This window comes from Somniosus microcephalus, chromosome 12, assembly GCF_052327205.1.
Source record: "Somniosus microcephalus isolate GS21.2 chromosome 12, FLI_Smic_1.0, whole genome shotgun sequence".
NCBI classification, from domain to species: Eukaryota; Metazoa; Chordata; class Chondrichthyes; order Squaliformes; family Somniosidae; genus Somniosus; species Somniosus microcephalus.
In genome coordinates this window covers 152012874-152040072 of record NC_140998.1, presented here as the reverse complement: position 1 = coordinate 152040072, position 27199 = coordinate 152012874, and the positions used below count along the sequence as shown (strand labels likewise).

At 45.8% G+C, this 27199-nt stretch overlaps 1 protein-coding gene and 1 long non-coding RNA gene across 6 annotated transcripts in view; one reads left to right on the top strand and one right to left on the bottom strand.

The window, feature by feature from the left end:
* Positions 1-19649, bottom strand: part of mgaa (MAX dimerization protein MGA a) — a 113262-nt gene extending 93613 nt beyond the window's left edge. For 3 of the 4 annotated variants that reach the window (XM_086003664.1, XM_086003666.1, XM_086003667.1), the window contains exons 1-2: positions 18054-19493; positions 13580-14783 (exon numbers count right to left, since the gene is read on the bottom strand). In XM_086003664.1, coding sequence (XP_085859790.1) covers positions 13580-14688 — 1109 coding nt within the window. In that variant the 5' untranslated portion in view covers positions 14689-14783; positions 18054-19493. Of the gene's footprint in view, positions 1-13579; positions 14784-18053; positions 19494-19545 lie in introns of those variants that run through there. The other variant, XM_086003665.1, reaches the window with a different exon arrangement.
* A 43-nt stretch (positions 19650-19692) lies between these two features.
* Positions 19693-23734, top strand: LOC147109602 (uncharacterized). 2 transcript variants are annotated; one of them, XR_015080317.1, is made up of 3 exons: positions 19693-20246; positions 21265-21337; positions 22599-23734. It is a non-coding gene; the product is annotated as an uncharacterized LOC147109602 (long non-coding RNA). The 2 variants fall into 2 exon arrangements; XR_015080316.1 differs by lacking the exon at positions 19693-20246 and having other exon boundaries at positions 20259-21337.
* Positions 23735-27199: the final 3465 nt, after the last annotated feature.

Genomic DNA, 27199 nt, shown 5'->3' with positions numbered 1-27199 from the left:
GATGTCATTTTATCTTTTTTTTTTAATAAACTTATTTTGATTGGTTTCCCTGCTCGCCTCCTTTCTTGCCTCTCAGAACCTGCAGCCATATTCTGTCTCCAAGTCCCTCCCAACTTTACCCTGCTGCTCCTGCCCTCATAGCCTTTCCTGGCCTTACCCTGCTCACCTCCTGCCCAAGTCTTTGACCCTTTTCCTGCCACTCCCAGTGCTCAACCTCCCTCTGGCTTCCTCTTTCCTTTTCAGCCTTTCAGTATGCACACCTTCCTTATCCTGCTATTCTCCCCGTTCCTGCCCAACGTTGCTGGCCCTTGAATTCTTTACTGGCTTCTTTTTCTTCACGGCCTTGCAGTTGAACCTGCTCTTCCACAAACTGCAGCTTCAGCCTGGCCTGTACTCTGTTCGTCAGTCAGCCTGCCAGCATGGTGCACCACGGCAGTTTCCAACACGCACCAGGCTCCTATTCTCTTCTCTGCTTCCTAGCATTATGCTGGCAATCCAAACCTGTTTCCAAAGGGGCTAGTGCTACAACCACTTTATAAACAAATTGCCACTTTCCAGCTTAGGGCTAGGAATCAGCTTTAAAAATGTGCCCCGGGCATCAGCTCCAGCACCATTCCCATCCCAAACCTTCTTCATCCTGAGCCTCCACCCCTGCTCTGGTCCTAGTCCCACTCCTCTTCACTACTTTCCAGCACTAAACCTCACTGCTTCCCACCTGAAACACTCTCCGGTGCCTGCTGCTTACCTTTTCCCTTTCAAACAGTGTACCACCCTAACTGCCCATTCCTTCCTGTTCCTCATTGTTTCTCGCTTCTCTCCCACTACCACTGCAAGCGGTGGTGCCTTCCAGCTACTCGCCCTTTCCCTTTTTCTGTCACTAACCAGGTCCCTTCCCAACCAACAGCCCACATTCACCACTGGAAAATATGCGCTGTGCCAACAATCGCCCCATCAAAATGCTGCCATCCCTGCCACACTGTTCACCAAAAAAGACAGCACTCAGACATACAATCAGATGACAGGAAAACCAGAAGAACTTACAATAAAATAGAGAACCAGAAGAGAAGAGAAATTGAGAAATAAGCAGAAAAGAGATACACGAGATAAAAAACTACAAACAGAAGAGGACAGAGAGAAGCAACAACACAAACATGGCAGACACAGAGAGAGACAAAGAAATGACTGTATCCTATGACTCAGTGAGCAACACATACACAGAATGTGAATCTTGTTGTTACAACCTATAACTCACTCCTCGGTATCTACACGTTACTGCATTATTTGTCAGGTGTTCCATGTGTGCAAATTAGTGAAAACATAACAGCAGTACTGGAAAGTGACCAACTACTTATATTTATTAAACTTTGTCACGAACTGCTACTTTGTAAGCCAATATTTTGATATGCAGCATCATACAGCACAGAAGAAAGCCATTCAGCCCATCATGCTTGTGCCAGCTCTTTCAAAGCTATCCAATTAGTTCCACTCCCCTGCTCTTTTCCTATATTAAGCGGCAGCGGCGGACCTGCGAGGGAGCAGCGGCTGTGGGTGAAAATAAAGGTCGGTGATTTTCAGGCCCAGTCGAGCAGCGGCAGCAGAATTCGAGTGACGTCACAGTACAAAAAGTGACGCCGGCGCAGGGGAAGCAGCTGATTGGGTGAATACGGCCAGGTGAGTATTTATACTACTCTATAGTTTGACAGTTAAGGTTAATAGTTTATAAAGTTTAGATGGTCTTAATTTTGTGGTTTATACTTGCTACGGTCTCTGTTGTGTAGCGGGGAGTGCTAGTAAACAAGGGCCCTTGAGTATATCATTTAATTGTAATGTAATTAGTGGGATGCTCCTCCTGCACTATGTGGGAAATCAGGGACTGACGACCATGTGTGCAGGAAGTGTATCCAGCTGCAGCTACTGGCAGACCGCATTGTGGCGCTGGAGCTGCGAATGGATACATACTGGAGCATTCGCGATGCTAAGGACATCGTGGATAGCACGTTTAGAGAGTTGGTCACACTGCAGGTAAAGGCTGCACAGGCAGGAAGGGAATGGGTGACCGCCGGGCAGAGTAGTAGGCGCAGGCAGGGGTCCCCTGTGGCCATCCCCCTCTCAAACAGATATACCACTTTGGATATTGTTGGGGGAGATGGCTTATCAGAGGAAGGCAGCAGTAGCCAACTTCCTGGCACCATGGGTGGTTCTGCTGCACAGGACATGAGTGGGAGAGCTATAGTGATAGGGGATACTATAGTAAGGGGAATAAATAGGCGTTTCTGCGGCCGCAAACGAGACTCCAGGATGGTATGTTGCCTCCCTGGTGCAAGGGTCAAGGATGTCTCGGAACGGCTGCAGGGCATTCTGAAGGGGGAGGATGAACAGCCAGTTGTCGTGGAGCATATAGGTACCAACGATATAGGTAAAAAATGGGATGAGGTCCTAAAAGCTGAATATAGGGAGTTAGGAGGTAAATTAAAAAATATGACCTCAAAAGGTAGTAATCTCAGGATTGCTACCAGTGCCACGTGCTAGTCAGAGTACAAATAGAAGGATATTTCAGATGAATACGTGGCTAGAGGAATGGTGCAAGGAGGAGGGATTCAAATTCCTGGAACATTGGAACCGGTTCTGGGGGAGGTGGGACCAGTACAAACTGGACTGTTTGCACCTGGGCAGGACCGGGACCAATGTCCTAGGGGGAGTGTTTGCTAGTGCTCTTGGGAGGGTTTAAACTAAAATGGCAGGGGGTTGGGAACCTGTGCAGGGAGACAGAGGAAAGGGAAGCAAAAGACAGGAAGGAGAAAAGCAAAAGCGGAAGGCAGAGAAATCAAGGGTGTAAATCAAACAGGGCCACAGTAAATAATAATTCTAAAAGGATTAAGAGTGTTAAAAAAGCAAGCTTGAAGGCTTTGTGTCTTAATACGAGGAGCATTCGTAATAAGGTGGATGAATTAGCTGCACAAATGGATGTAAACGGATATGATATAATTGGGATTACGGAGACATGGCTCCAGGGTGATCAAGGCTGGGAATTCAACATCCAGGGGTATTCAATATTCAGGAAGAACAGGCAAAAAGGAAAAGGTGGTGGGGTAGCATTGCTGGTTAAAGAGATTAACACAATAGTAAGGAAGGATATTAGCTCTGATGATGTGGAATCTGTTTGGGTAGAGTGGAGAAATACCAAGAGGCAAAAAATGTTAGTGGGAGTTGTATACAGACCCCCAAACAGTAATGCTGAGGTTGGGGGTGGCATTAAATGGGAAATTAGAGACGCATACAATAAGGGCACAGCATTATCATGGGTGCCTTCAATCTACATATAGATTGGGCTAACCAAGTTAGTAACAATACTGTGGAGGAGGAATTCCGAGAGCGTATACGGGATGGTTTCCTGGACCAATATGTCGAGGAACCAACTAGAGATCAGGCCATCTTAGACTGGGTATTATGTAATGAGAAAGGATTAATTAGCAATCTTGTGCGAGGCCCCTTGAGGAGGAGCGATCATATGATAGAATTCTTCATTAAGATATTCTTCATTAAGATATTATTCATTAAGATGGAGAGTGAAGTAGTTGACTCAGAGACTAGGGTCCTGAATTTAATTAAAGGAAACTACGATGGTATGAGGCGCGAGTTGGCTAGGATGGATTGGGGAGCGTTACTTAAAGGTTTGACGGTGGATAGGCAATGACAAACATTTAAAGATCGCATGGATGATCTACAGAATTTGTTCATCCCTGTTTGGCATAAAAACAAAACAAAAAAGGTGACTCAACCATGGCTAACAAGGGAAATTAGGGATAGCATAAGATCCAAGGAGAGGACATATAAATTGGCCAGAAAAAGCAGCAAACCTGAGGATTGGGAGCAGTTTAGGATTCAGCAAAGGAGGACAAAGGGATTAATTAAGAGGGGGAAAATAAAGTATGAGAGTAAGCTTGCAGGGAACATAAAAACTGACTGTAAAAGCTTCTATAGATATGCAAAGAGAAAAAGATTGGTGAAGTTGAGCGTAGGTCCCTTGCAGTCAGAATCAGGGGAATTTATAATGGGGAACAAAGAAATGGCTACCAATTAAATACATACTTTGGTTCTGTCTTCACAAAGGAGGACACAAATAACCTCCCAGAGATGTCAGGGAACATAGGGTCTAATGACAGGGAGGAATTGAATGAAATCAGTATTTGTAGGGCAATGGGGTTAGAGAAATTGATGGGATTGAAGGCCGATAAATCCCCAGGGCCTGATAATCTACATCCTAGGGTACTTAAGGAAGTGGCCCTAGAAATAGTAGATGCATTGCTGGTCATCTTCCAAAATTCTATAGACTCTGGAACAGTTCCCATGGATTGGAGGATAGCTAATGTTACCCCACTATTTAAAAAAGGTGGTAGAGAGAAAACGGGGAATTATAGACCGGTAAGCCTGACATCGGTAGTGGGGAAAATGCTAGAGTCCATTATAAAAGACTAGCTGGGGAGCCCCGCGTTGCGAGGGCAATTTTAGACCGGTAAGCCTGACATCGGTAGTGGGGAAAATGCTAGAGTCCATTATAAAAGATGTAATAGCAGAGCACTTGGAAAACAGCGACAGGATCGGACAAAGTCAACATGGATTTACAAAAGGTAAATCATGCTTGACTAATCTACTTGAATTTTGAGGATGTAACTGGTAGAATAGATAAGGGAGAACCAGTGGATGTGGTGTATTTAGACTTTCAGAAGGCTTTCGATAAGGTCCCGCATAAGAGATTGGCGTGCAAACTTAAAGCACATGGGGTAAGGTACTGACTTGGATAGAGAACTGGTTGGCAGACAGGAAGCAAAGAATTGGAATAAACGGGTCTTTTTCCGAGTGGCAGGCAGTGACTAGTGGATCGGTGCTAGGACCCCAGCTATTCACAATATATATTAATGATGATCTAGACAAGGGAACTAGATGTAATATCTCCAAGTTTGCAGACGACACAGAGCTGGGTGGGCGGGTGTGCTGTGAGGAGGATGCAGAGAAACTCCAGTATGATTTGGACAGGTTGGGTGATTGGGTAGATGCATGGCAAATGTAGTATAATGTGGATAAATGCGAGGTTATCCACTTTGGTGGCAAAAACAGGAAGACAGATTATCAGAACAGCAATAGATTGGGAAAAGGGGAAGTGCAACGAGACCTGGGTGTCCTTGTGCACCAGTCGCTGAAGGTAAGCACGCAGGTGCAGCAGGCGGTTAAGAAGGCAAATGGTATGTTGCCCTTCATAGCGAGAGGATTAGAGTACAGGAGCAAGGATGTCTTGCTGCAGTTGTACAGGGCCTTGGTGAGACCACACCTTGAGTATTGTGTGCAGTTTTGGTTGCCTTATCTGAGGATGTTCTTGCCATGGAGGGAGTGCAGCGAAGATTCACCAGACTGATACCTGGGATGGCAGGAATGACGTATGCAGAGAGATTGGGTTGATGAGGCTTATATTCGCTAGAGTTTAGAAGAATGAGAGGGGATCTCATTGAAACTTATAAAATTCTAACAGGACCTAACAGACTAGATGCAGGAAGGATGTTCCCGATGGAGGGGGAGTCCAGAACCAGAGGTCACAGTCTAAGGATAAGGACTAAGCCATTTAGGACTGGGATGAGGAGGAATTTCTTCACCCAGAGAGTGGTGAACCTGTGGAATTCTCTACCACAGAAGGCAGTTGAGGCCAATTCATTAAATATATTCAAGAAGGAGTTAGATATATTTCTTAAGGCTAAAGGGATATGGGGAGAAAGCAGGGACAGGGTACTGAATTTGGATGATCAGCCATGATCTCATTAAATGGCGGAACAGGCTCGAGGGGCCGAATGGCCTACTGCTGCTCCTATCTTCTATGTTTCTATGTATAGCCCTGCAAATGTTTCCAATTCCCTTTTGAAAGTTATTATTGAATTTGTTTCCGCCACTCTTTCAGGCAGATTATAACTCACTGCATAAAAAAATATTTCCTTAACTCCCATGGTTCTTTAGTCAATTACCTTAAAAGGCAACGTGCACTTTGAAAACCATCAGCAACTCATTAAGTAGCCGACAGTTTGAAAATAACCCATTCATTGATCCCACTCTGGATCACAGATCCATGTTCATGGCTGCTGAAAATTAACCATACAAGGATAAGGTACGTCAGGATAAAATGCAGTACCGCACATCTAAGACAACAAGGTAGGGAACAACTGCATCAGAGACCGACCACTATATGAGGAGATTTTGTTGTTTGTCTTGAGAGTTCTGTATCTGGCACCATTAATATGGCTTTACCTATCTGTCCAAGGCAAACAACATTGAGCTCAAAACTTGCACCGTACTTTAAGCATTCAAAATTGCCTGGTCTTTAAGCAATTCATTGGTAGTAACATCTTCCCCAGACCTCGTGGGAACTATGATTAAGAAAGGTGACAGGCTATGCTGGCTCCAATGGAATTGTCAATTCAAGAGGAGCTCCAATTTACCTAATAAATTCGCATCCTGCTGGACCAATCCCAGCTGCGCATCTTGATAGGGAGCTGAGGACTTAACAGATCATGTAAATGTAGGATATTTGAAGATTGTTTACCTAGTAGTAGCTTCTATATTGAACACTGTGGTGCTCACAATCGGCCCAATAGTGGAAACGGTACTGTTAGGTTCTTGCCTCTCTGCTAAACATCAAACGCTTGCTTTAGGATTTGCACATGCCAAAATAATGGCAGCACATATCCTTTAATCTAGGACAAGCCAATCTCCTGAAGTAACATCACCATCTCAAAGTTATTCAAGATCTTCAGGTCCAATATGAGTCTTCCATTCTACTGCTTACAAAGTAATGAAATAAAGCCAGTCTTTCTGACCTAAAGGAATTTTACCTGCAGCCAGGAAAAAGACATTTCTTCACCACTAAAAGGCCAAAACATTTTTAATGGGAGACATTAAAAGTTATTCACTTAAAGAAAAAGACTTGCATTTATTTGCATCTTTCATGTCCTAAAACACTTTACAGCCAATGAAATGCAGTCACTGCCAACGTTCCCCTAATCTTTTTTGGGTGCGCAGTCCCTTGAACGGGCTGCGTGGCCCGTTCAAGCAACATTTCACATTTGAAAAGCTGGTCCTGGGCTGCAAGGAAGATCCCACAAATATCAATGAGATAATGACCAAATAATCTGTTTATAGTGATGTTGGTTGAAGAATAAATATTGGCTAGGACACTGTAGAAATCTCCGCTGCTCTTCTTCGAATAGTGCTTTACGTCCACCCGAGGGGGCAGATGGGGCCTGTTTAACGTCGCATCCAAAAGACGGCACCTCCAACAGTGCAGCACTCCCTCAGTACTACACTGGAGTGTCAGTTTAAATTTTTGTGCTCAAGCCTCTGGAGTGGGACTTGAACCCACAACCTTCTGACTCAGGGGCGAGAGTGCTATCCAATGAGCCACAGCTAAAATGGATGAATTTTTTGTTTTTAAATGAAGGAATAACCATTTCTGATGGCTTCTCTCACCCAACAGAGTATCAGTGATCATGAGGTACATACCCAACATCCCACCTCCCTACAGTGATATTCGCCACAGCACAATACTCAGCTAGCTCCCTTTTTAAACTGCTGCAGCCAAAAAATACCAGGACGGGGTACTAGCAGTTATAGGTTGATCGCTGCTGATGCCAGTGGTAGGAGGCATATTACACAAGAAGCATATTGGCACATTAGAGTGCATTTCCTTTTGTGTCATTTTTCCTGTAGTGTACAAGTATTAATATGTGAAATGAGCGTGCAAACAACCTGTTTCTTTAAGAAAGACTTGCATTAATAGAGTTTCATGCTAAGTGGTCACTTGCTCTTTCTCACTCTTTGTACACAGGAAAGAAAGAACTTACATTAAATAGTGCCTTTCACAACCTCAGGATATGCCAAAGTACTTCACAGTCGATCAATTACTTTTGAAGTGTAGACACTGTTACAATGGAAGGAAACCTGGCAGCCAGTTTGCACATTGGGAAGGTCTCACAAACAACAGCAAGATAAATGACGAGATGAGTTCTGACAAAGGGTCGTCGACCTGAAACGTTAATTCTGTTTCTCTCTCCACGGATGCTGCCTGACCTGCTGAGTATTTCCAGCATTTTCTGCTTTTATTTCAGATTTCCAGCATCTGCAGTATTTTGCTTTTGTAAATGACAAGATAATCTGTTTTAGTGATGTTGGTTGAGGGAAATACTGGCCAGGACACTGGGGAGAACTCCCCTGCTGCTTCTTCAAAATAGCGCCATAGTATCTTTTACATCCACCCAAGAGGGCAAATGAAGCCTCGGTTTAACATCTCATCCAACAGACACCTCCAACAATACAGCATTCCCTGAATACTATGCTGAAGTGTCAGTCTAGATTATATGCTCAAGTATATAGAGTGGACTTGAACTCACAACCTTCTGTGGAGAGGTAAGAGTGCTACCACTGAGCCAAGAACTCCTTCTGAGCTACATCTTATCGACTACATGAGACAGCAGAGACAGAGTGTGAAAAATAGGAGAACATAGCTGCAAACAAAAAGATTTCTGATAGTTCGCAGGAGTTGCAGCAGGTGAGAAAGGAAACCATGAGGCAGGAGGGAAAGGAGGTTTGTATGTGAAAGCTGAACTACATTTGAAAAATGAGAAAGACGTCGTACCTACAGCAACATAAAAATCACCCTCAATCAACTGCCAATTAGAACAGTAACATGCACTTATATAGCATCCCAAAGTACTTCACAAAAATGACAAATCAGATGTGAAGTGGACTTTTAAATTATTTTTTAAAATTTGAATGTGGGCAACGCTTACACAGCAGCATTTATTATCCATCCCTAGTTGCTTGGAGTAACAAGTCGGCCAGATCAACTGGTGATGGCAGGTTCCCTTCTCTGAAGGACACAGTGACCCAGCTAGGTATGCACGACAAACTGGCAGCTTACATGGTCATTTTATCTGGTGCCAGTCAGGAGAGAAAGAATATGGGGAAGTGACAGAAAGCAAGACCAAAGCAGTAGGCTTTGAAAAAGGCTATTGAAGGAAAGGGGGTAACAAGGCAGAAAGGAGCTTAGAGAGAGTATTAGAGTGCGAGATTGAAATAGCTGAAGGTTCTGTACCTGAAAAGTAGTGTGATGGGGGTGGGGGAAAGCAAAGGAGGCCAGAGTTGCAAGAGCAGAGGATACCAACAGGAAAACAGAACTGAATGAGGTTACAGCTGCTGTAGGGAAGAGCGAAGCCATGGAGGGATTTGTAGTTGAGGTGAAGGATTTTGAAATCAATACTTCAGTGTAAGGTTGGCGAGTACAGGAGTAACTGGGAATGGGATTTACAACAAGATACGGTGCAGGTGGTGGAGTTTTGGACAATCAGAAGGAGAGCTTTGCAATAATCAAGACTGTAGGCAACGAAGGTGAAGCTAAGTATTTCAGCAACGGCAGCAACATTGTGGCGATGGAATAAGGTGATCTTTCAGGTGCCAAGGATGTAGAATTTGAGGATCAGTCTCAAATCAAACAGGACACAGAGTTAGCCTACTGTCTGAAGCAGAATCAGGTGTTACAGTGCAGTTTTAGGTGTGAGCCATATTTGACCTTGCCAATATTAAGTTGAAGGAAGTTCTTATAAATCCAGGATTTGTTATTGGCTAAGCATTTGGACAGCGTAGTGATGATCAAGAGGTTAAAAGCAGTGGCAGATAAAATAGTCAGCGTACATGTGAAAGCCCACCCGTTGCCTATGAGTGATGATGCCAAGGGGCAGCATTCAGAGGAAGAGACGGGGTCAAGGTTGGAGCTCTGGAGGCATATCTGATGTGACCACACCAGGGAAGGAGGAAATACTTACAGGAAATCCGTTAGCTGTATTGGGACAGGTAGAAGTGGAACTAAGCTAAGACAATGGCAGAGAGATAGAACACAGAGTGAAGAAGGTGGGGAAGAATGCCATGGAAAGGTCAAAGAGGACGTGGAGGGATAGAGCACAACAGTCACAATAACAAAGGATGTTACTGGTGACTTTGACTAGGGTAGTCTCAATGCTGTGGGTACAGCAGAAAACAGATTGAAGGAATTCAAAGAGGGAATAATGAGAGGTTGAAATGGAGCTGGGTTGTGACAACACGTTTGAGGACTTGAGCAGAAGAGGAGGTTGGAGTTAGGGTGGTTTTGGAGAGAACAGAGGAATTCAAGATGATGACAAATCTTGAGAGATCAGAGATCAAACCTCAGGAGCGGGAGCTTCTGACAGAAGTCCAAAGGTATTGAGGCAAGTAGGAGTAGTGTGATGAGGAGTTGAGTCATTTGGGGGATGAAAAAGAGCTACGATATTGCCTTAGATGAGCAAACCAGATCCAGAAATGAAAAACCAAGCCAGGTGTGTGCCAATCTGCAGTCCTCTGATTTAAGGGCACAGATATGAGGATTGTACTAGGGGAATGGGAGATAGTGAGGGGCTCAGAGAGAGGACAAGAGCACTGAAGGCAGAAGCAAGGGAGCTCGTCAGCAAGTTGTACGCGGCAGACATGTCGAGATGGGTGGAAGGCCAGAAGAGAGGACATGTGGGTCGAGAAATTGGCCTCATTAGCACCTCCCGTTATCTCCTCCAGGGGTTCGACAACGGGGTGCTAAGCGCTTACCGACCGGGCGCGGCGAGAAGATCGACTCCCGCTATACTCGGTGGGGGGTTTGCGGTGGCGGTATGGCGTTGCACCCCGCTCTCCTTCACCCAGTGATCATGACGTCATCGCCCCGGACCCGAACTTCAGTTCTGCCCCCTGCAGCATCGCCAGGCGAAAACACCGGCAGCTGCAGGAGGCGTTCATCGGGAGACCGGGCGCTTTTTTTTAGAAGTTGAAAAACATTAGCGGCTGGCGCTAATTTTTTCAACTTTTAAAAGTTATCGCCCCATATCGAATTTCTCCCCCCCATGACTTTCAGGGGGTTCTGGAACAGCAGACATATTTTCTTTCAAGGAGGAGGGCGATTTTAGCTAAGTTTAAAGCAGGCAATACGATGCGGATTAAGAGAAATCAAGAAATGATTGGAGATGATTTTGGTGAAGACAGATGTGTCAGATCTCTAGAGATAACACGATCATGGGGGTGACTGTATGCGGTATATGTAGATGACGAGGTTGCGTGAAGGCAGGAGCCAAGAGAAATAAGGGGAGAGGGGAATTTGCTAAGAAAGTTGAAATCACCAAGGATAAGAATTTGCTTGATTGATGCAGAAGCAGGATGTTGCCAGGAGACGAGTCAAATTAAAATTGCAATGTAGCAACATGGCCCCTTCATTCAGAATTAAAGAGTTAATGTCACTTCCAGAAGGGAAAAAAACCCCATAAAAATCCAAAGAATTAACTAACCCTCTAATTAGAGTATAAAGTCTTTTATTTTACCAGCCAAGGACAACTATAATTACAATTGCAGAATATTAAGAGGATCTTCACAAAGCTAACTAGACTTCCACATTCTGTAGTCTGTATGACTGTAGACCAGCGGTTCCCAACCTGTGGTCCGTGACGGTACTGCAGGTGGTCCGTGGAAAAAAAAAAGATAATGTAATAATATAATAATCACGTGTACCTCGTATCATATTCGATACACGTTGTGGTCCGCAAAAGCTTTTGACGACGATATAGTGGTCCGCATAAAGGAAAAGGTCAGGAACCGCTGCTGTAGACCAATGTTCCCACTAATTTTTTTGGGGTGTGCGGCCCCTTTAAAGGGCTGCGCGGCCCATTCACAGTTTCCCGCGTGCAAGAAACTTAACACTGAAAAAGCCAGTCCCGGGCTGCAAGCAGATAGGGAACACTGCTATAGACTGGATCAAATTACACATTGCAGGGCTGTTTACAGCAGGCAGGATCAAATTACACCCTCCAGACAAACTGCTGGGTGTGTCTTGGACTCCAAGGGGATCAATCTGGTGTCGCAAATAGACGCGACCGCGTTTATTTGCACCACAAGTGGGTTGGACCAGATTTCTGATTGGTCCCCTTGGCGGACAATACACACCCAAGTTTGTCTGGAATGTAAATCTGACCCTGCCTGGAGTAATTCAAAGTTTCTGCAATGTGTAATTTGATCCAGTCATTGTCACAGGCAGAGTGCTCCAGTGCAGCCATGACAGTGGCATCTACCTGATAATGTGGAGAGTGACCTAGAAAAGCAAGATAACTCTCACACGGCCATATACGGCCAGCTCTGTTGACCTCCTCCCAATCATCAGTTGAGTGATAGAACAAAATGTTGGAAAAGCTCAGCAAGTCAGGCAGCATCTATGGAGGGAGAAGCAGAGTTAACGTTTCAGGTTGATGACCTTTCATCAGAACGTGAAACTTTAACTCCGATTCTCTTTCCGTAAATGCTGCCTGAAATCCACAGCAGTGACTATTTTAAATCATTTGAGCTGCAAGATTGGTTTAATGAGGCACATTTCATTCAACGAGAACAGGTGAGGGTGACATCATTGCAAGCAACATCGCTAGCAGAACCGTAGATTTTTAGCAATAGATGACACAGGTTTGCTGGGGTGGGGGTGGGGGGGGTGCGAGCTGCCCATCTCACTGATAAAGCACTGGGTTTGTGTACTGCTCTGATTTCATTCATTTCCTCACAAGAAAGAAATGCCAAATTTCTCCTGGACACTAATGAAATAACAACAAATTCAAAAGTAAGGGTTATTCTACCTTTCAGTAGATTTAGTTTACACTGTCAGGCAAACGTCCAACGTCCTGAAACAAGAGTTAAGATAAATGGCTACTATTTAACAGATAGCTGTTCTGGAAACAAAGACAGTAACTGTGAAATGGATTAGGCCTGCTGTCAATTACATTGCCAAGCATCTCACACCAACCCACAATTCCACTGTCAAATTTGCCAGATATCTGACTCGTACTTTCTCTATTTACTTGCCTATCCTTCAGTTAAACCCTACTAGCTAATTCTTTTCACACCATATTCTAAGGAAGTCACTAAGTAAGAAACTTAATGGGTGCTTGAAGACTGGGTAGCACAATGGATCAGCACACTGTCCTTTTACTGATTAAATCTCATACTGACACAGAAAGTCACCTCGTTCCCCTACTGGTCCGAAGCAAAACAAGTTCAGAACACTCAAATCCAGTTCCAATGGGAGCACACACAGTAAAATAGTTCATTATAATAATTCAAAGAAGCCACAGGGCTCACATGGAAAATGGAAATGTTACACTGTTGTAGTGGGGGCACGGAGGTTAGAGTTGGGGCAGTATAGATGCAGTTTTAACCCTATCTAACCTATGCTGTAATTCATCTGAGAATGCTTGATGGAGGGAGGCGTTGAGGCAGTTTTATTGATCCTGGTGAATACAAAGTACATCAAAACAATGTGAAGAAAATGAGCCAGCTACCTGAACATCACAGACAATAAACAGCATGTTTTTAGAGACTATCTTTTATTGCCGCCAATATAAAATGAAAGGGGTTACCTTGTTGTCACGGGAGTAGCTAAATTTGAAAAACTGCTAAAAAGTGTTAAAACAAGGAGGTAAATCAGATTTCTCATTCTTTCAAAGCCTTTGCTTACCTCTCAGTTGTTCTCTTCATGATTCCCATTCCTTTACGAAATTCATTTTTTTTTGATATCTCAGCTTCCTGGCACTCTTCCTCGTCATCAGTGTTATACAATTCCCCGTCAAAACTTGCACCCGGAGATGCATGGATGTCACCCTGCATTTTCCTGTGCTCAGACTGCGGTTCAGATGGTTCCTCACTTTTAATTTTGAAGTGCCCGCTGGATTCAGTTACCGCACTCCTGGAAGAGGCAGAATCATCGCTGCAACCTTCGTCCGTTGATTCATTGCTCCGGTGCCTCAACTCTCGCATGGGCCTGCTGTTCAGCCCATCGTCCCGGAAGCCTTTTGCAAATGGATTGAAGTCAATCTTAAGTTGAGTGATCTTTATGTTCTGATATGCAGTCACAGCCACAAACTCTGTCTGTGGGAAAGTGAAGGTGAGTACATTTGGGCCATTGAGAGGAATTACATCAGTGAGCTTGTCAGCAGGGATGACATGCAAGCGTGGCAGGTACCGGTGCATGGAATGCAGGATGATGTGACCTTCTTGGTCTAAAGTATTGTTGGTAAGTTTCAGTTTGTAAAAGGAGATGGGCTGCCTCATCCAGTAACTCCCACTGGAAGGTGAATTGGAATGAATGTACACCCTGCCAAGGACATGTGGTTCGGCTTTACCATTTACCTCCCACCACCACCCATTCCACTTGTAGCGGTGGTTGTCAACGGGAGCAATATCCATCACCAGGATGTACTTCCGTGAAGAATCCAGCCCTGAGATGCAGAATCTACAATTTGGGAACATGCGCCGGCCGTGTTTTGTTAGGATCATCTCCGTGCCACGCTTGTAAAACTGATTCCACATCTCCTGGTTCTCTAAGGTGACGCAGACATTTCCAGAGCGGCACTCAAATGGGTGGAGGACTGTCCCTGGTCCCAATGTGTTTCTTTTCTCCAGGAGGCAACCAGCACCACCAAGTTCTTGTTTGGCCACCACCACGCTGCGCTCAGTACCGCCACTGCCAGGTGCCTGCTTGAGAATGACAAAGTATGCAGCAGGCGTGCCCGAGTTTGGAGGGGTGCGGCTCTCCTGCTCTGCACATACCGACTGCTGCTTCTCCATATTCTTTGGAGGTCAAAGCCCGTCCGAGAAAGAAAGAGAGAGAGGAAGAGAAAGAGATATCCAAACCTGTCGTCAAGAGAGGCCCATCTACCACCCTGTAAGATACAAACAAAAACATTTACAGCATCAAATAAAAATCAACAGGATCTCAAGCTCAATCTCTCTGCACCAATGGTAGCAACTCATAATCCCATGTTTCCAAGGAACGCCAACTCTCAGCTCCAAGTTAACAAGTATCAGTGCCATACAATGAATCCTGATACTAAAAGGGAAGCTTCCAGGCAGGGAATGAAAATTAACTGACTTCCTATTTTCAGGTGAAAGTTACAGTATTGTCTGTTGCTTGCATGTTCTTTGGTTGTATCCATCTTTCTGATATAGATCGTATCCAATCAGGGTCCCTGACGTATTATCTTCTATATCCATAAAGCAAGCGGTCAGATGTGTAATATTTAGTTTTCCTAGTATATTCCTTGAATCCTGTCAAACAATGCGTGACAGAACAGAAGCAAGAAACCCATTGTGTTTAAAAAGACAAGAAATTGGCCAATGATGAGCATCCACCAGTCTCAGCCTAACTAGGAGTAACATGGAAAGTTTGGTCAGTATCAAAGTGGTCACAAAGTCCAAGCAAGATTGTTGTGCAATTAATAACTTCTGTAAGTCAACTCTCCAATACTATGCTTTTAAATAGGATACGCTGCTCCCCCAATATCAGAAACATAGAAGATAGGAAGTGTAGGCCATTCAGCCCCTTGAGCCTGCTCCGCCATTCAATGAGATCATGGCTGATCATCCAAATTCAGTACCCGGTCCCTGCTTTCTCCCCATATCCCTTGATCCCTTTAGCCTTAAGAAATATATCCAACTCCTTCTTGAATATATTTAATGAATTGGCCTCTACTGCCTTCTGTGGTAGAGAATTCCACAGGTTCACCACTCTCTGGGTGAAGAAATTCCTCATCTCTGTCCTAAATGGCTTACCTCTTATCTTTAGACTGTGACCCCTGGTTCTGGACTCCCCTGCCATCGGGAACATCCTTCCTGCATCTAGTCTGTCTAGTCCCGTTAGAATTTTATAAGTTTCAATGAGATCCCCTCTCATTCTTCTAAACTCCAGCGAGTATAAGCCCAATCGACCCAATCTCTCCTCATACGTCATTCCTGCCATCCCAGGTATCATTCTGGTGAATCTTCGCTGCACTCCCTCCATGGCAAGAACATCCTTCCTCAGATAAGGCGACCAAAACTGCACACAATACTCAAGATGTGGTCTCACCAAGGCCCTGTACAACTGCAGCAAGACATCCTTGTTCCTGTACTCAAACCCTCTCACTACGAAGGCCAACATACCATTTGCCTTCTTAACCGCCTGCTGCACCTGCAAACTTACCTTCAGCGACTGGTGCACAAGGACACCCAGGTCTCGTTGCACTTCCCCTTCTCCCAATCTATTGCCATTCAGATAATAATCTGCCTTCCTGTTTTTGACACCGAAGTGGACAACCTCGCATTGAAATGGTATCAATATAAATTAACTTGCGTTTGTAAATTACAGGACAGAATACCTTCTAACCCAGAACCAAAACCAAGGCTTCTCATTCATATTTCAGTCCCAAGCAATTATTGAAACAGAACTTGCAGCTCTCTAATCCAGCCCCAAAACCCACATCTGCACCCCTGTAATGTACCAACATCCGATCTCAATGGCCATTAATAGAATATATCACAACAGCTATCATTTTTAACATTTGCAGAATATCATCCACCTGTCTGATGCAACCAATGTTTCACAAAGCGACAGAACTTTCTAAAAACATTATTCAGATAAATGAACATTTTAAACTGCAAATAATTTAGTCCCGGTCATGTCAATCCAAGTCTCCAAACATCACTGAAAAGTTACACAACTGACTAACCAGTTTTTAACCATTTTCCAAACACGTTATTTGAAATATTAACTTACACACACAGAAACACAACCATACATACATACATATACACACATGTACATATATATCTATATATATCTCTATCTGGTGGAAAAGAATTACAATGACTAATCTTGGCATGTGAACAGTACATGCACCAATAAAGTGCATGACGACTGCCATTGCTAGCTGCTAAAGCTGCAGTGGTACAATTGAATCATCCCAAGATTGTCAGGTTCCCAGTGCAATTATAAACTGCTTCAGCTTCATACTTAGTGCTCTAACTATATATACTATCCCTTCAACTAGATTCCAGATGCTATTTCATTCCTGACCGTCTATTATTCATAGATAAACTTTCCAAGTCTCTCAATTAGATTCTAGTAACTTTCTCCCAGGTGTTCTACACATATATAAACCATTCGAATTTCTCAATTAAATGTCAGCCTGTAACTCCCTCCTAGATGTATTTCATTCTGTACATTAGAAATTAAATTGGGGAAAAAATTAAATTTTTGCAATATTTTGCTGGTTATTTGGTATGAACTCCAATTAAACAAATACGCCATGCTGGTTACTTCCAAGGAAGTGAGGAAATGGAAGTCCAATTCTGGCCTCTTGCGCATCCCTGATTTCCTTTGCGCCATCATTAACGGTCGTGCCTTCAGCTATCTAGGCCTTAAGCTCTGGAATTGTCTCGCCGTCTTTCTCTTCTCCTTAAAACCTACCTCTTTAACCAGGTGTTTGGACACCTCTCCTAATATCGCCTTCTTTGGCTCAATGTGATTTTCTTCTGATTACGCTCCTGTGAAGTGCCTTGAGACGTTTTACAAGTTTAAAAGTGTTATATAAATGCAAGCTGTAAACAATGGTCAATTTCCGTATGTTACAATTATACATGCGATTTTGACATTTGTTTGTCAACAATGAGTAATGCAAAGATGCTTACCAACAGAACACGAAACACAGATAATAATGATAATAAACTAACTCAAACTCTCATCACTGTGCAATCTCATTATTCTATTAATGTCTATTTTCCAAACTGTTAAACATTGTTTTAAACATTTGGAATAGTTTAAGTAAAACAGTTTTGTGATTAAAAGGAACTGTTCCTGTGACCAAAAAAAATGCTTATCTGCTGTAATTTACAGAAAGTATATATCCTAATTGATCTTAAAATATTGGTATGACATAATTAAAAGTTATACATTAAACAGGTAAACTGAAAAAGAGCAAATCTAAAATTCCGTTTCGCTATTGCTGGTTGATCTTGATTTTGTTCTGGTTCCTCCAAGCGCTAAATATTTTTATAAACAAGCCAAGTCCTGTGTATACTCATATTTTAATCACTGGCTATACTTTTCAGGTCTCCGAACTGCAAAACAATAACAAAGCTCAGCTTGCATCCAAATTGTGTAAATACCTACTTACTTGCACAAGACTGTCCACGGTGCAAAGTCGAGGAACCGTGGCTCGGTTTACCAGAAGCAGCGTGTGAACGGTGCGCTGCCCCCCTAGGAGGGGGCTGAGCGGCCGAGAACTGAAATGGGTAGACGGCGCGGTCCGCTCGATTTATCCTGCCTGGCTGAGGAAGGTTTGGGACTGCCGGTCCTTGCAGCGCCCCAGACCCCCATGGATGAGGCTGCCGCCGGGAGGGGAGGGTGCAGTGGGCCGGTGCGGGTCCCAGTCCCAGGCCGGGACACATCCAACGCATCGCCCGCCGTCTCGGGAGCCGCACCGCTTCCTCCGGACCACGTGAACGGAGAGCTGTTGCCGCCTCAGGCCGCTCCAATCGAGCTTCCCCGATCTGATTTGGCGCCTTCCTGAATCCAGACGGGCCCGGACTCGGGAGTTTTCAATCCCCCCACCCCCCGAACTTTGGGCCACGATAACCCGCCCCCACAGCGATCCGATCAAGGGCCGGAGATAGGCGGCGGGCAGCGCAGCCCAGCGGCCCCTGACTTGGCAACATTGTTGGCGCTCAGATACAAAGTGACAGCAGCGGGGCTGGAGGGATCGGAGCCCCGGGCCCCCGCCGGCTCACTCGGGGAGCCTCACCCCGATCCTCTCCGAGGGGGGGAACAACTACCAACCCGGCCGATTCGGGGATACTACCCCCCCCCCCCCCGGGGGCGGCACCGATTCCTTCCCCCTTGTACTCACACCACCCACCCCCAGGCTTCGCATTCACCCTGATCCCAACTCAAAGGAGACACCGAAACGCGAGACAAACCCGCCCCCAGGACAAAAACCCCGCGAGCAACAGCGCCAACACTCGCGGCCTCCCCGGCGAGGGATCAGGTCAGGAGTTGCCAGGGCGACGTACTCAAGGGAGGATTTAAAAGGGATTTGCGTCTATGTTTATCCCGAGTTGGGAATGGGCTGAGCCCGGGGCCGCCGATGTGTATTCGAGCCCGGTGTGGGTGTTTCCACACGTGCCGAGGCGAAACGCTGCCTGCTGTGGTTCCGACCATTCCCAGAGCCGCGCCAAGTGCAGCCCTGTCATTACATCCCGGGCTTCACACGCCCAGCGCAGCTTCCTCCCTCCTCCCCGGGCACTTCGCCCCCTTTTCAACCGCGCAGTATTGCCAGACACCGGCCCCCGCCTTTCCCGTTCAAGCCGCGGGCCTGGACTCCCCCTCTCGATTTACAACCGCACACGATGCTAAAAGCAAATTAGCAAGGATTGCTTTGCCTCCACAAGCAGACACGTTGCATTACAGCGCGAGTTAGAAATAAAACAGTAAGCGGCAATGTGCGTTGTTCAGTGATTTCCTTCAAAAAAAAGATAAAAAATGAGCGCTCAGCCTCCTCCTGCGATGATCGCACCAAACGCTGAGCATGTTCTGCACACGCTCTGTACCAGTTAAACGTTGGGAGGGGAAACCATGGCGTTGCTAGGTTTAGAAATGAGAATTCTTACCCTCTCGCGTGAAAAGCAGATGCTGCTCCAGTCCGTTTCCTGCAAACCCACGTCCATCAACAAGACCCGTAATCCTGGGAGCGGGCGTTGTCAATCTCCAAATCAAAACAAAACCCCCTCCCTCCCCCCCGCGCCGATGGCTGCAAGTCCCGCCCTCTTATTTTCTAACCACAGAGCCTCGATGCTTACCCAGAAACTGTTTTTGCACCCCCACTACTTGGCATAGTATGCATATGGGGGCACCTGGTACCCCCTCCTTCCCTCCCAAGCCCTGGGGGGTTACCCTCTCCTGGGAATGCCCACCAACTCCTTCCAAAAGGGGGCAGGATTTCCAGCACGCGCCCCTGGGATCTCAGAGACCGGAGAAAGGGCGGCTATCTCTAGGTGCTAATTTCAGCAGCTCGCCAACTCCTCCCCCAAATTGCAATTTTCTCCGCAAATGGCCCCTTTTCTGCACGCCGGCGCTGCTGCAGCTCTCTGCGCCTCCCGTTTCAAAGCTGCCCGCTGTCGGGGTGCAGTCCACCCGGATCCCGCTCCATTTTGCTCTCACCCTCCCCCAACGCCTTGCCCTCTAATCACGTGCTCCCTTCCCTTGTTTTGTTGGCCGCTGCCGCGAAGCACGCCGGTAGCCAGCCGCCCGCCCACCGTTGCACCTCGGGAAGGTGGAGGAGTAAGCGAGGAGGAGGAGCCGCTGCTGGGCGGTTAGTGGCGCCCAGCGCGCGTGTGAAAACCAGGGCCTGCCCGTGCGCGCGCGTGGCCCAGTCCCTCACCTGCTTCCCTCACACGCGCGACGAATTCAACCAACGAAAAAAAATTATCGCACCCCCCACCCGAAACCCCAATCTAGGATATCGTCTCAATCGAACCACGGTTTTTTTTTCTCTCGTTTATCTCGGTTACATGACCCAAGTGCCTACTTCTTCCGCTCCAACCATTCTGCGTGTGACCTAACGGCTCAAAACATGCGTGCGCACTGACGCTTCGGCACCACCGAGCATGCGCCGTACACCAGTCGCCCGACTGCGCTTGCGCCGAGGCTCCGTTCCGAACGTCGGCGAGTCCAAATTCCGCCCCCCCCCCCCCAATCACGCTTGAGAGGCGCATGCGCGGAGCTGGCTGGTTTGTGCCTCGAGGAGAGGCGAGGGGCTCTTGTGCGCAGATGCGACTCCTGGACTGTCTCGGTTGCGGTGGAAGGCAGTGTGACAATCCTGGAGTGGGAACTTAATGCAAAAAGCGCTGACGGTGCATGGAGTCCGATCGAGGGTGGGGGAGAATGCAAGCCGCTTCACTTGTTTCCAACCACCTCCTCCTCCCAAAGACCTGCCCAGTGGAGGGGTTAGCAGACAGAGCGGGAAGCACGCACTGCCTCTGCAATCGCTGCGCTGTAACACTTTAGCAGCACTGGAATTGCCAGTCACAATGTATCCAGCGCTTCACAGTGTTCGCACAGGCAGGACAGCCAGACTCCACCCAGATCGCTAAAGCCACCGTTTAACCACTAATAGGAATTTTAATTATGTGTATAAACCATTACCTTTCCTAACGATATTCTTCCATTTTAAATAATATAATAAAGTTTATAATTTTCCTTGCAAATAATTACCATTGCTGTAAAGCGCGTTGGGATGTGCTTCTTTCTCAGGTGCTTCTTCCTCAGATGCCCGTGTATAGTGAGCTAATTGATGGTGACTTTGACCCTGAGGTATATTTTGTTTACAGAAAGTTCTTTATTCTTTGGTGAGGACGTCTCCATGCATCAAATCTACGGACATCTCCATGCATCAAATCTATGGTACGTTCTGACAGGCCATGTTTTTTGTAACACTCATCAGTAGCAGAAAAAGGAACAGCGATAGAATGAAGCGGGTCCGAACAGCTCCATATTCATTCAAATAATTTGCAAAAGGAAGTACCGGACTATAACATCCTATGGGGGTTGATAATAGTTAAAAAATACTCAACCTTTACTCCTCTATTTTAGGATGTAATCCAAACTCCCAGATTACATTCCAGCATGTAATTCTGTCCTGGTGAACCGTTATTCAATATAACTCACTCCCAGGTATCCATCATTATTCTATATATCCCAATACCTACACACACATACATACAACATTTGAATCATTGACTAAATTCCACCTTTTATATTCTATATAAAAGGAATATATTAGGAAGGCAAATGGTAGGTTAACCTTTATTGCAAGGGGTTGGAGTGTAAGAGTAAGGAAGTCTTGCTACAATTGTACAGGGCTTTGGTGAGACCACACCTGGAGTACTGTGCACAGTTCTGGTCTCCTTACCCAAGGAAGGATATACTTGCCTTAGAGGAGGTGCAACGAAGGTTCACTCGATTGATTCCTGGGATGAGAGGGCTGTCCTATGAGGAGAGATTGAGTAAAATGGGCCTATATTCTCTGGAGGTTAGAAGAATGAGAGGTGATCTCAGTGAAACATATAACATTCTTAGAGGGCTTGACAGTAGATGCTGAGATGTTTCCCCTGGCTGGAGAGTTTAGATCTAGGAGTCATAGTCTCAGGATAAGGGGTCGGCCATTTAGGACTGAGATGAGGAGAAATTTCTTCACACACAGGGTGGTGAATCTTTGGAATTCTCTATCCCAGAGGGCTGTGGAGGCTCAGTCGTTGAGTATATTCAAGACTGAGATCGATAGATTCTTGGGCACTAATGGAATCAAGAGATATGGGGATAGGGCGGGAAAGTGGAGTTGATCTAGAAGTTCAGCCATGGTGATGGAGCTGGCTCGAGGGGCCGTATGGCCTACTCCTGCTCCTATTTCTTATGTTATTCAAACCGTTTGATTAGATTCCACCCTATAGGTTACTCCAAGGTATCCATTATTCTATACATAAAGCTTCCAAACTCCTGGAATCCAGCCTGTAACTCCAGTGTTCTACCCCTAGCTTAGGTTCCAACCTGTAACACTCCGGGTTAGGTAATGCATAATCTAAAGGTACTCAAAGGATTTATATGCCGATTTGATTAAAATATTTGTAATAATGTGCAAAAATTACTTAATTTTCTTCTTTGACAGGCCCAATTGACCAGAAACTGAACTGAACCAACCACCTAAATTCCAGGGCTACAAGCAGGTCAGAGGCTGGGTATATTGCAACGATTGGCTCACCTCCTGACTCCCCAAAGCCTCGTCACCACCTACAAGGCACAAGTCAGATTGTGATGGAATACTCTTCACTTGCCTGGATGAGTACAGCTCCAACAACACTCAAGAAGCTCAATACTATGCAGGACAAAGCAGTCAGCTTGATCAGCACCCCATCCACTGGCTTAAATAACCACTCGCTCTACCATTGGTGGACCGTGGCTGCAGTGTATACCATCTACAGGATGCATTGCAGTAACTTACCAAGGCATCTTTGGCAGCACCTCCCAAACCGTGATCTCCACCACCTTGAAGGACAAGGGCAGCAGGTGCATGGGAACACCATCACCTTCAAGTTTCTCTCCAAGCCATACACCATCTCGACTTGGACATATATAGTGATACTTTCATCGTCGCTGGGTTAAAATCCTGGAACAGCCTGCCTAACAGAATTGTGGAAGTACCTTCGCCACACGGACTGCAGTGGTTCAAGAAGGCGGCTCACCACCACCTTCTCAAGGGCAATTAGGGATGGTCAATAAATGCTGGCCTTGTCAACGACATCCACATCCTGAGAATGAATATTTTTTTTAAAGTTCCTGTTCGTCACAATTTAGTAACACTTGTTACATTTGGTAATGCCTAAAGTGTTACAGTAATGCATGATACTATGTTAATGGGTAACTCCGCAATTCCTGCTATTTGCTTCTTCCACCATTGGTAGCACCATGGCACTAGTCTCTCAATTGAGCCTCCATCCATTTTCTTTTCTCCACGTAGGTTTATTTTTACATTTCATATACTGCTGGCCTTTTAGAAGTAAACCCCTATTCTCAAAACAAATAACTCACTAATCTAGGACCCAAGCTCTGAAATTCCCTCCCTAAACTTCTCCACTTTGCTCTCATTCTTTACGATGCTCCTTAAAACCTATCTCTTTGACCAAGCCTATGATCACCTGTCCTAATGTCTCCTGTCTTGGTTCAGTGTCAGTTTTTGTCTTATTAGCTCCTGCGAAGTGTCTTGAGCCATTTTACTACATTAAAGACTCCAAATAAATGCACTTTGTTGCTGTAATGTGATACTCATTTTATTCCCATTGATGCCTACTTCCTTGCCTGCTCCGGAGTCTTCATTTGGACCGAATACTGGTCTCTTCCACCAGCTCCTAAGGCCTACTCCAGATACTATCACCGTGCAGCCGCCCTGCTCCTAAAGCTTTTTGCAGGCTATTAAAATATTGCCCTCCTCTGATCAACAAAAATATCACACCAGCCGAGGCTTCTTTAACAATGCTCCCGTCTGACTCCACACTTGCGTCTCGCCCTCATTACAATGGCCTATGCCACTTCTTCCTCCCTCCCAGGGCTACTGCCCCTTCACCTTGATTTTGACCGTGTTGTCACTCCCAGTGGTGTTCCTGGCTCCCCCAAGCACCTGCTCTCCTTGGTCCCACTTCTTCCAATCTCCCAGGCCCTGCCAATCAATACATCCCCCTCCTTCTGAAGCATTGCTGTCACTTCATTGGTGTTGCTGCCTCTCCAAGACCTGTCTACCCCGCTCCCACTTCTTCCTCCCTCTCAGGCCCTGCTCACCCTTCACCCCTCCACTGATGCTGCTGCTGCTCTTCAGCTTCTTCTGACGGAAAAACAGAGAAAGCAAAATATTGCTATTTGATCCATTTTTTAAAAAAAAGATACTATTTTCAACATTGTGGCACAACTAATATATTCCCAGAATTCCTCTCTCTACCTTCTTTTCCCTTGGTGTTGTGTCACCAGTGACTCAGTTGGTAGCTCTCAAACCTTGAGCCTTCTGACTTAGGTGAAAGTCCCACTCCAGCAACTTGAGCACATAATCCAGACTGACACTCCTGCAGTACTGTCGGGTGCCATTCTTCGGATGAGACATTAAACCAAGGCCCCTCTCAGGTGGATGTAAAAGATCCAATGGCACTATTTTGAAGAAGAGCAGGGGAGTTTTCCCCAGTTTCCAATATATATCCCTCAACCAACATCACTAAAAACATAATCTGGTCATTATCACGTTGTTGTTTGCGGGATCTTGCTGTGCGCAAATTGGCTGCTGCGTTTCCTACATTACAACCATGACTACACCTCAAAAGTACTTCACTGGCTGTGAAGCGATTTGGGATGTCCTGAAGGGTGCTGTTCATTATGCTCAAAGGAGGACAAAGGCATTAATTAAGAGGGGGGAAATAGAGTGTGAGAGTAAGCTTGCTGGGAACATAAAAACTGACTGTAAAAACTTCTCTAGATATGTGAAGAGAAAAAGATTGGTGAAGTCAAGCGTAGGTCCCTTGCAGTCAGAATCAGGGGAATTTATAATGGGGAACAAAGAAATGGCAGACCAATTAAATACATACTTTGGTTCTGTCTTCACAAAGGAGGACACAAATAACCTCCCAGAGATGTCGGGGAACATAGGGTCTAATGAGAGGGAGCAACTGAATGAAATCAGTATTTGTAGGGAAATGGTGTTAAGGAAATTGACGGGATTGAAGGCTGATAAATCCCCAGGGCCTGATAATCTACATCCTAGGGTACTCAAGGAAGTGGCCCTAGAAATAATAGATGCATTGCTGGTCATCTTCTGGAACAGTTCCCATGGATTGGAGGGTAGCTAATGTTACCCCACTATTCAAAAAAGGTGGTAGAGAGAAAATGGGGAATTATAGACCGGTAAGCCTGACATCGGTAGTGGGGAAAATGCTAGAGTCCATTATAAAAGATGTAATAGCAGAGCACTTGGAAAGCAGTGACAGGATCGGACAAAGTCAACATGGATTTACAAAAGGTAAATCGTGCTTGACTAATCTACTGGAATTTTTTGAGGATGTAACTGGTAGAGTAGATAAGGGAGAACCAGCGGATGTGGTCTATTTGGACTTTCAGAAGGCTTTCGATAAGGGGCCGCATAAGAGATTAGCGTGCAAAGTTAAAGCACATGGGATTGGGAGCAAGGTGCTGACTTGGATGGAGAACTGTCTGGCAGACAGGAAGCAAAGAGTTGGAATAAATGGCTCTTTTTCCGAGTGGCAGGCAGTGACTATTGGGGTACCGCAGGGATCGGTGCTAGGACCCCAGCTATTCACAATATATATTAATGATCTGGACGAGGGAACTAGATGTAATATCTCCAAGTTTGCAAACGACACAAAGCTGGGTGGGCATGTGTGCTGTGAGGAGGATGCTGAGAAACTCCAGTATGATTTGGACAGGTTGGGTGATTGGGCAGATGTATGGCAGATAATGTGGATGAATGCGAGGTTATCCACTTTGGTGGCAAAAACAGGAAGGCAGATTATTATCTGAACGGCAATAGATTGGGAGAAGGGGAAGTGCAACGAGACCTGGGTGTCCTTGTGCACCAGTTGCTGAAGGTAAGCATGCAGGTGCAGCAGGCGGTTAAGAAGACAAATGGTATGTTGGCCTTCATAGCGAGAGGATTTGAGTACAGGAGCAAGGATGTCTTGCTGCAGTTGTACAGGGCCTTGGTGAGACCACACCTTGAGTATTGTGTGCAGTTTTGGTCGCCTTATCTGAGGAAGGATGTTCTTGCCATGGAGGGAGTGCAGCGAAGAGTCACCAGACTGATACCTGGGATGGCAGGAATGACGTATGAGGAGAGATTGGGTCGATTGGGCTTATACTCGCTGGAGTTTAGAAGAATGAGAAGGGATCTCATTGAAACTTATAAAATTCTAACAGGACTAGACAGACTAGATGCAGGAAGGATGTTCCCGATGGCGGGGGAGTCCAAAACCAGGGGTCACAGTCTAAAGATAAGGGGTAAGCCATTTAGGACAGAGATGAGGAGGAATTTCTTCACCCAGAGAGCGGTCCCTTCGGAATGCTGAAAGGGGAGGTGAGGGGAAGATGTGTTTGGTGGTGGGATCATGCTGGAGGTGGCGGAAATGGTGGAGGATGATTCGTTGAATGTGGAGGCTGGTGGGGTGAAAGGTGAGGACAAGAGGAACTCTGTCGTGGTTCCGGGAGGGAGGGGCAGGGGTGAGGGCAGAAGTGCGGGAGATAGAGCGGACACAGTCGAGAGCTGTGTCAACCACAGTAGAGGGGAATCCTCGGTTGAGGAAAAAGGAAGGCATGTCGGAAGCACTGGTATGGAAGGTGGCATCATCAGAGCAGATGCGGCGGAGACGGAGAAACTGGGAGAATGTAATAGAGTCCTTACAGGAAGCGGGGTGGGAGGAAGTGTAGTCCAGGTAGCTGTGGGAGTCAGTGGGCTTGTAGTGAATGTTGGTCAATAACCTATCCCCAGAGCAGTTGAGGAAGGGAGGGGAAGAGTCGGAGATGGATCATGTGAAGGTGAGGGAAGGGTGGAAGTTGGAAGCGAAGTGAAAGAAATTATCTAGTTCAGGGCGAGAGCAGGAAACGGCACCGATACAGTCATCAATGTACTGGAAAAAGAGGTGAGGGAGGGGACCTGAGTAGGACTGGAACAAAGAGTGTTCCACATATCCCACAAAAAGGCAGGCATAGCTAGGACCCATG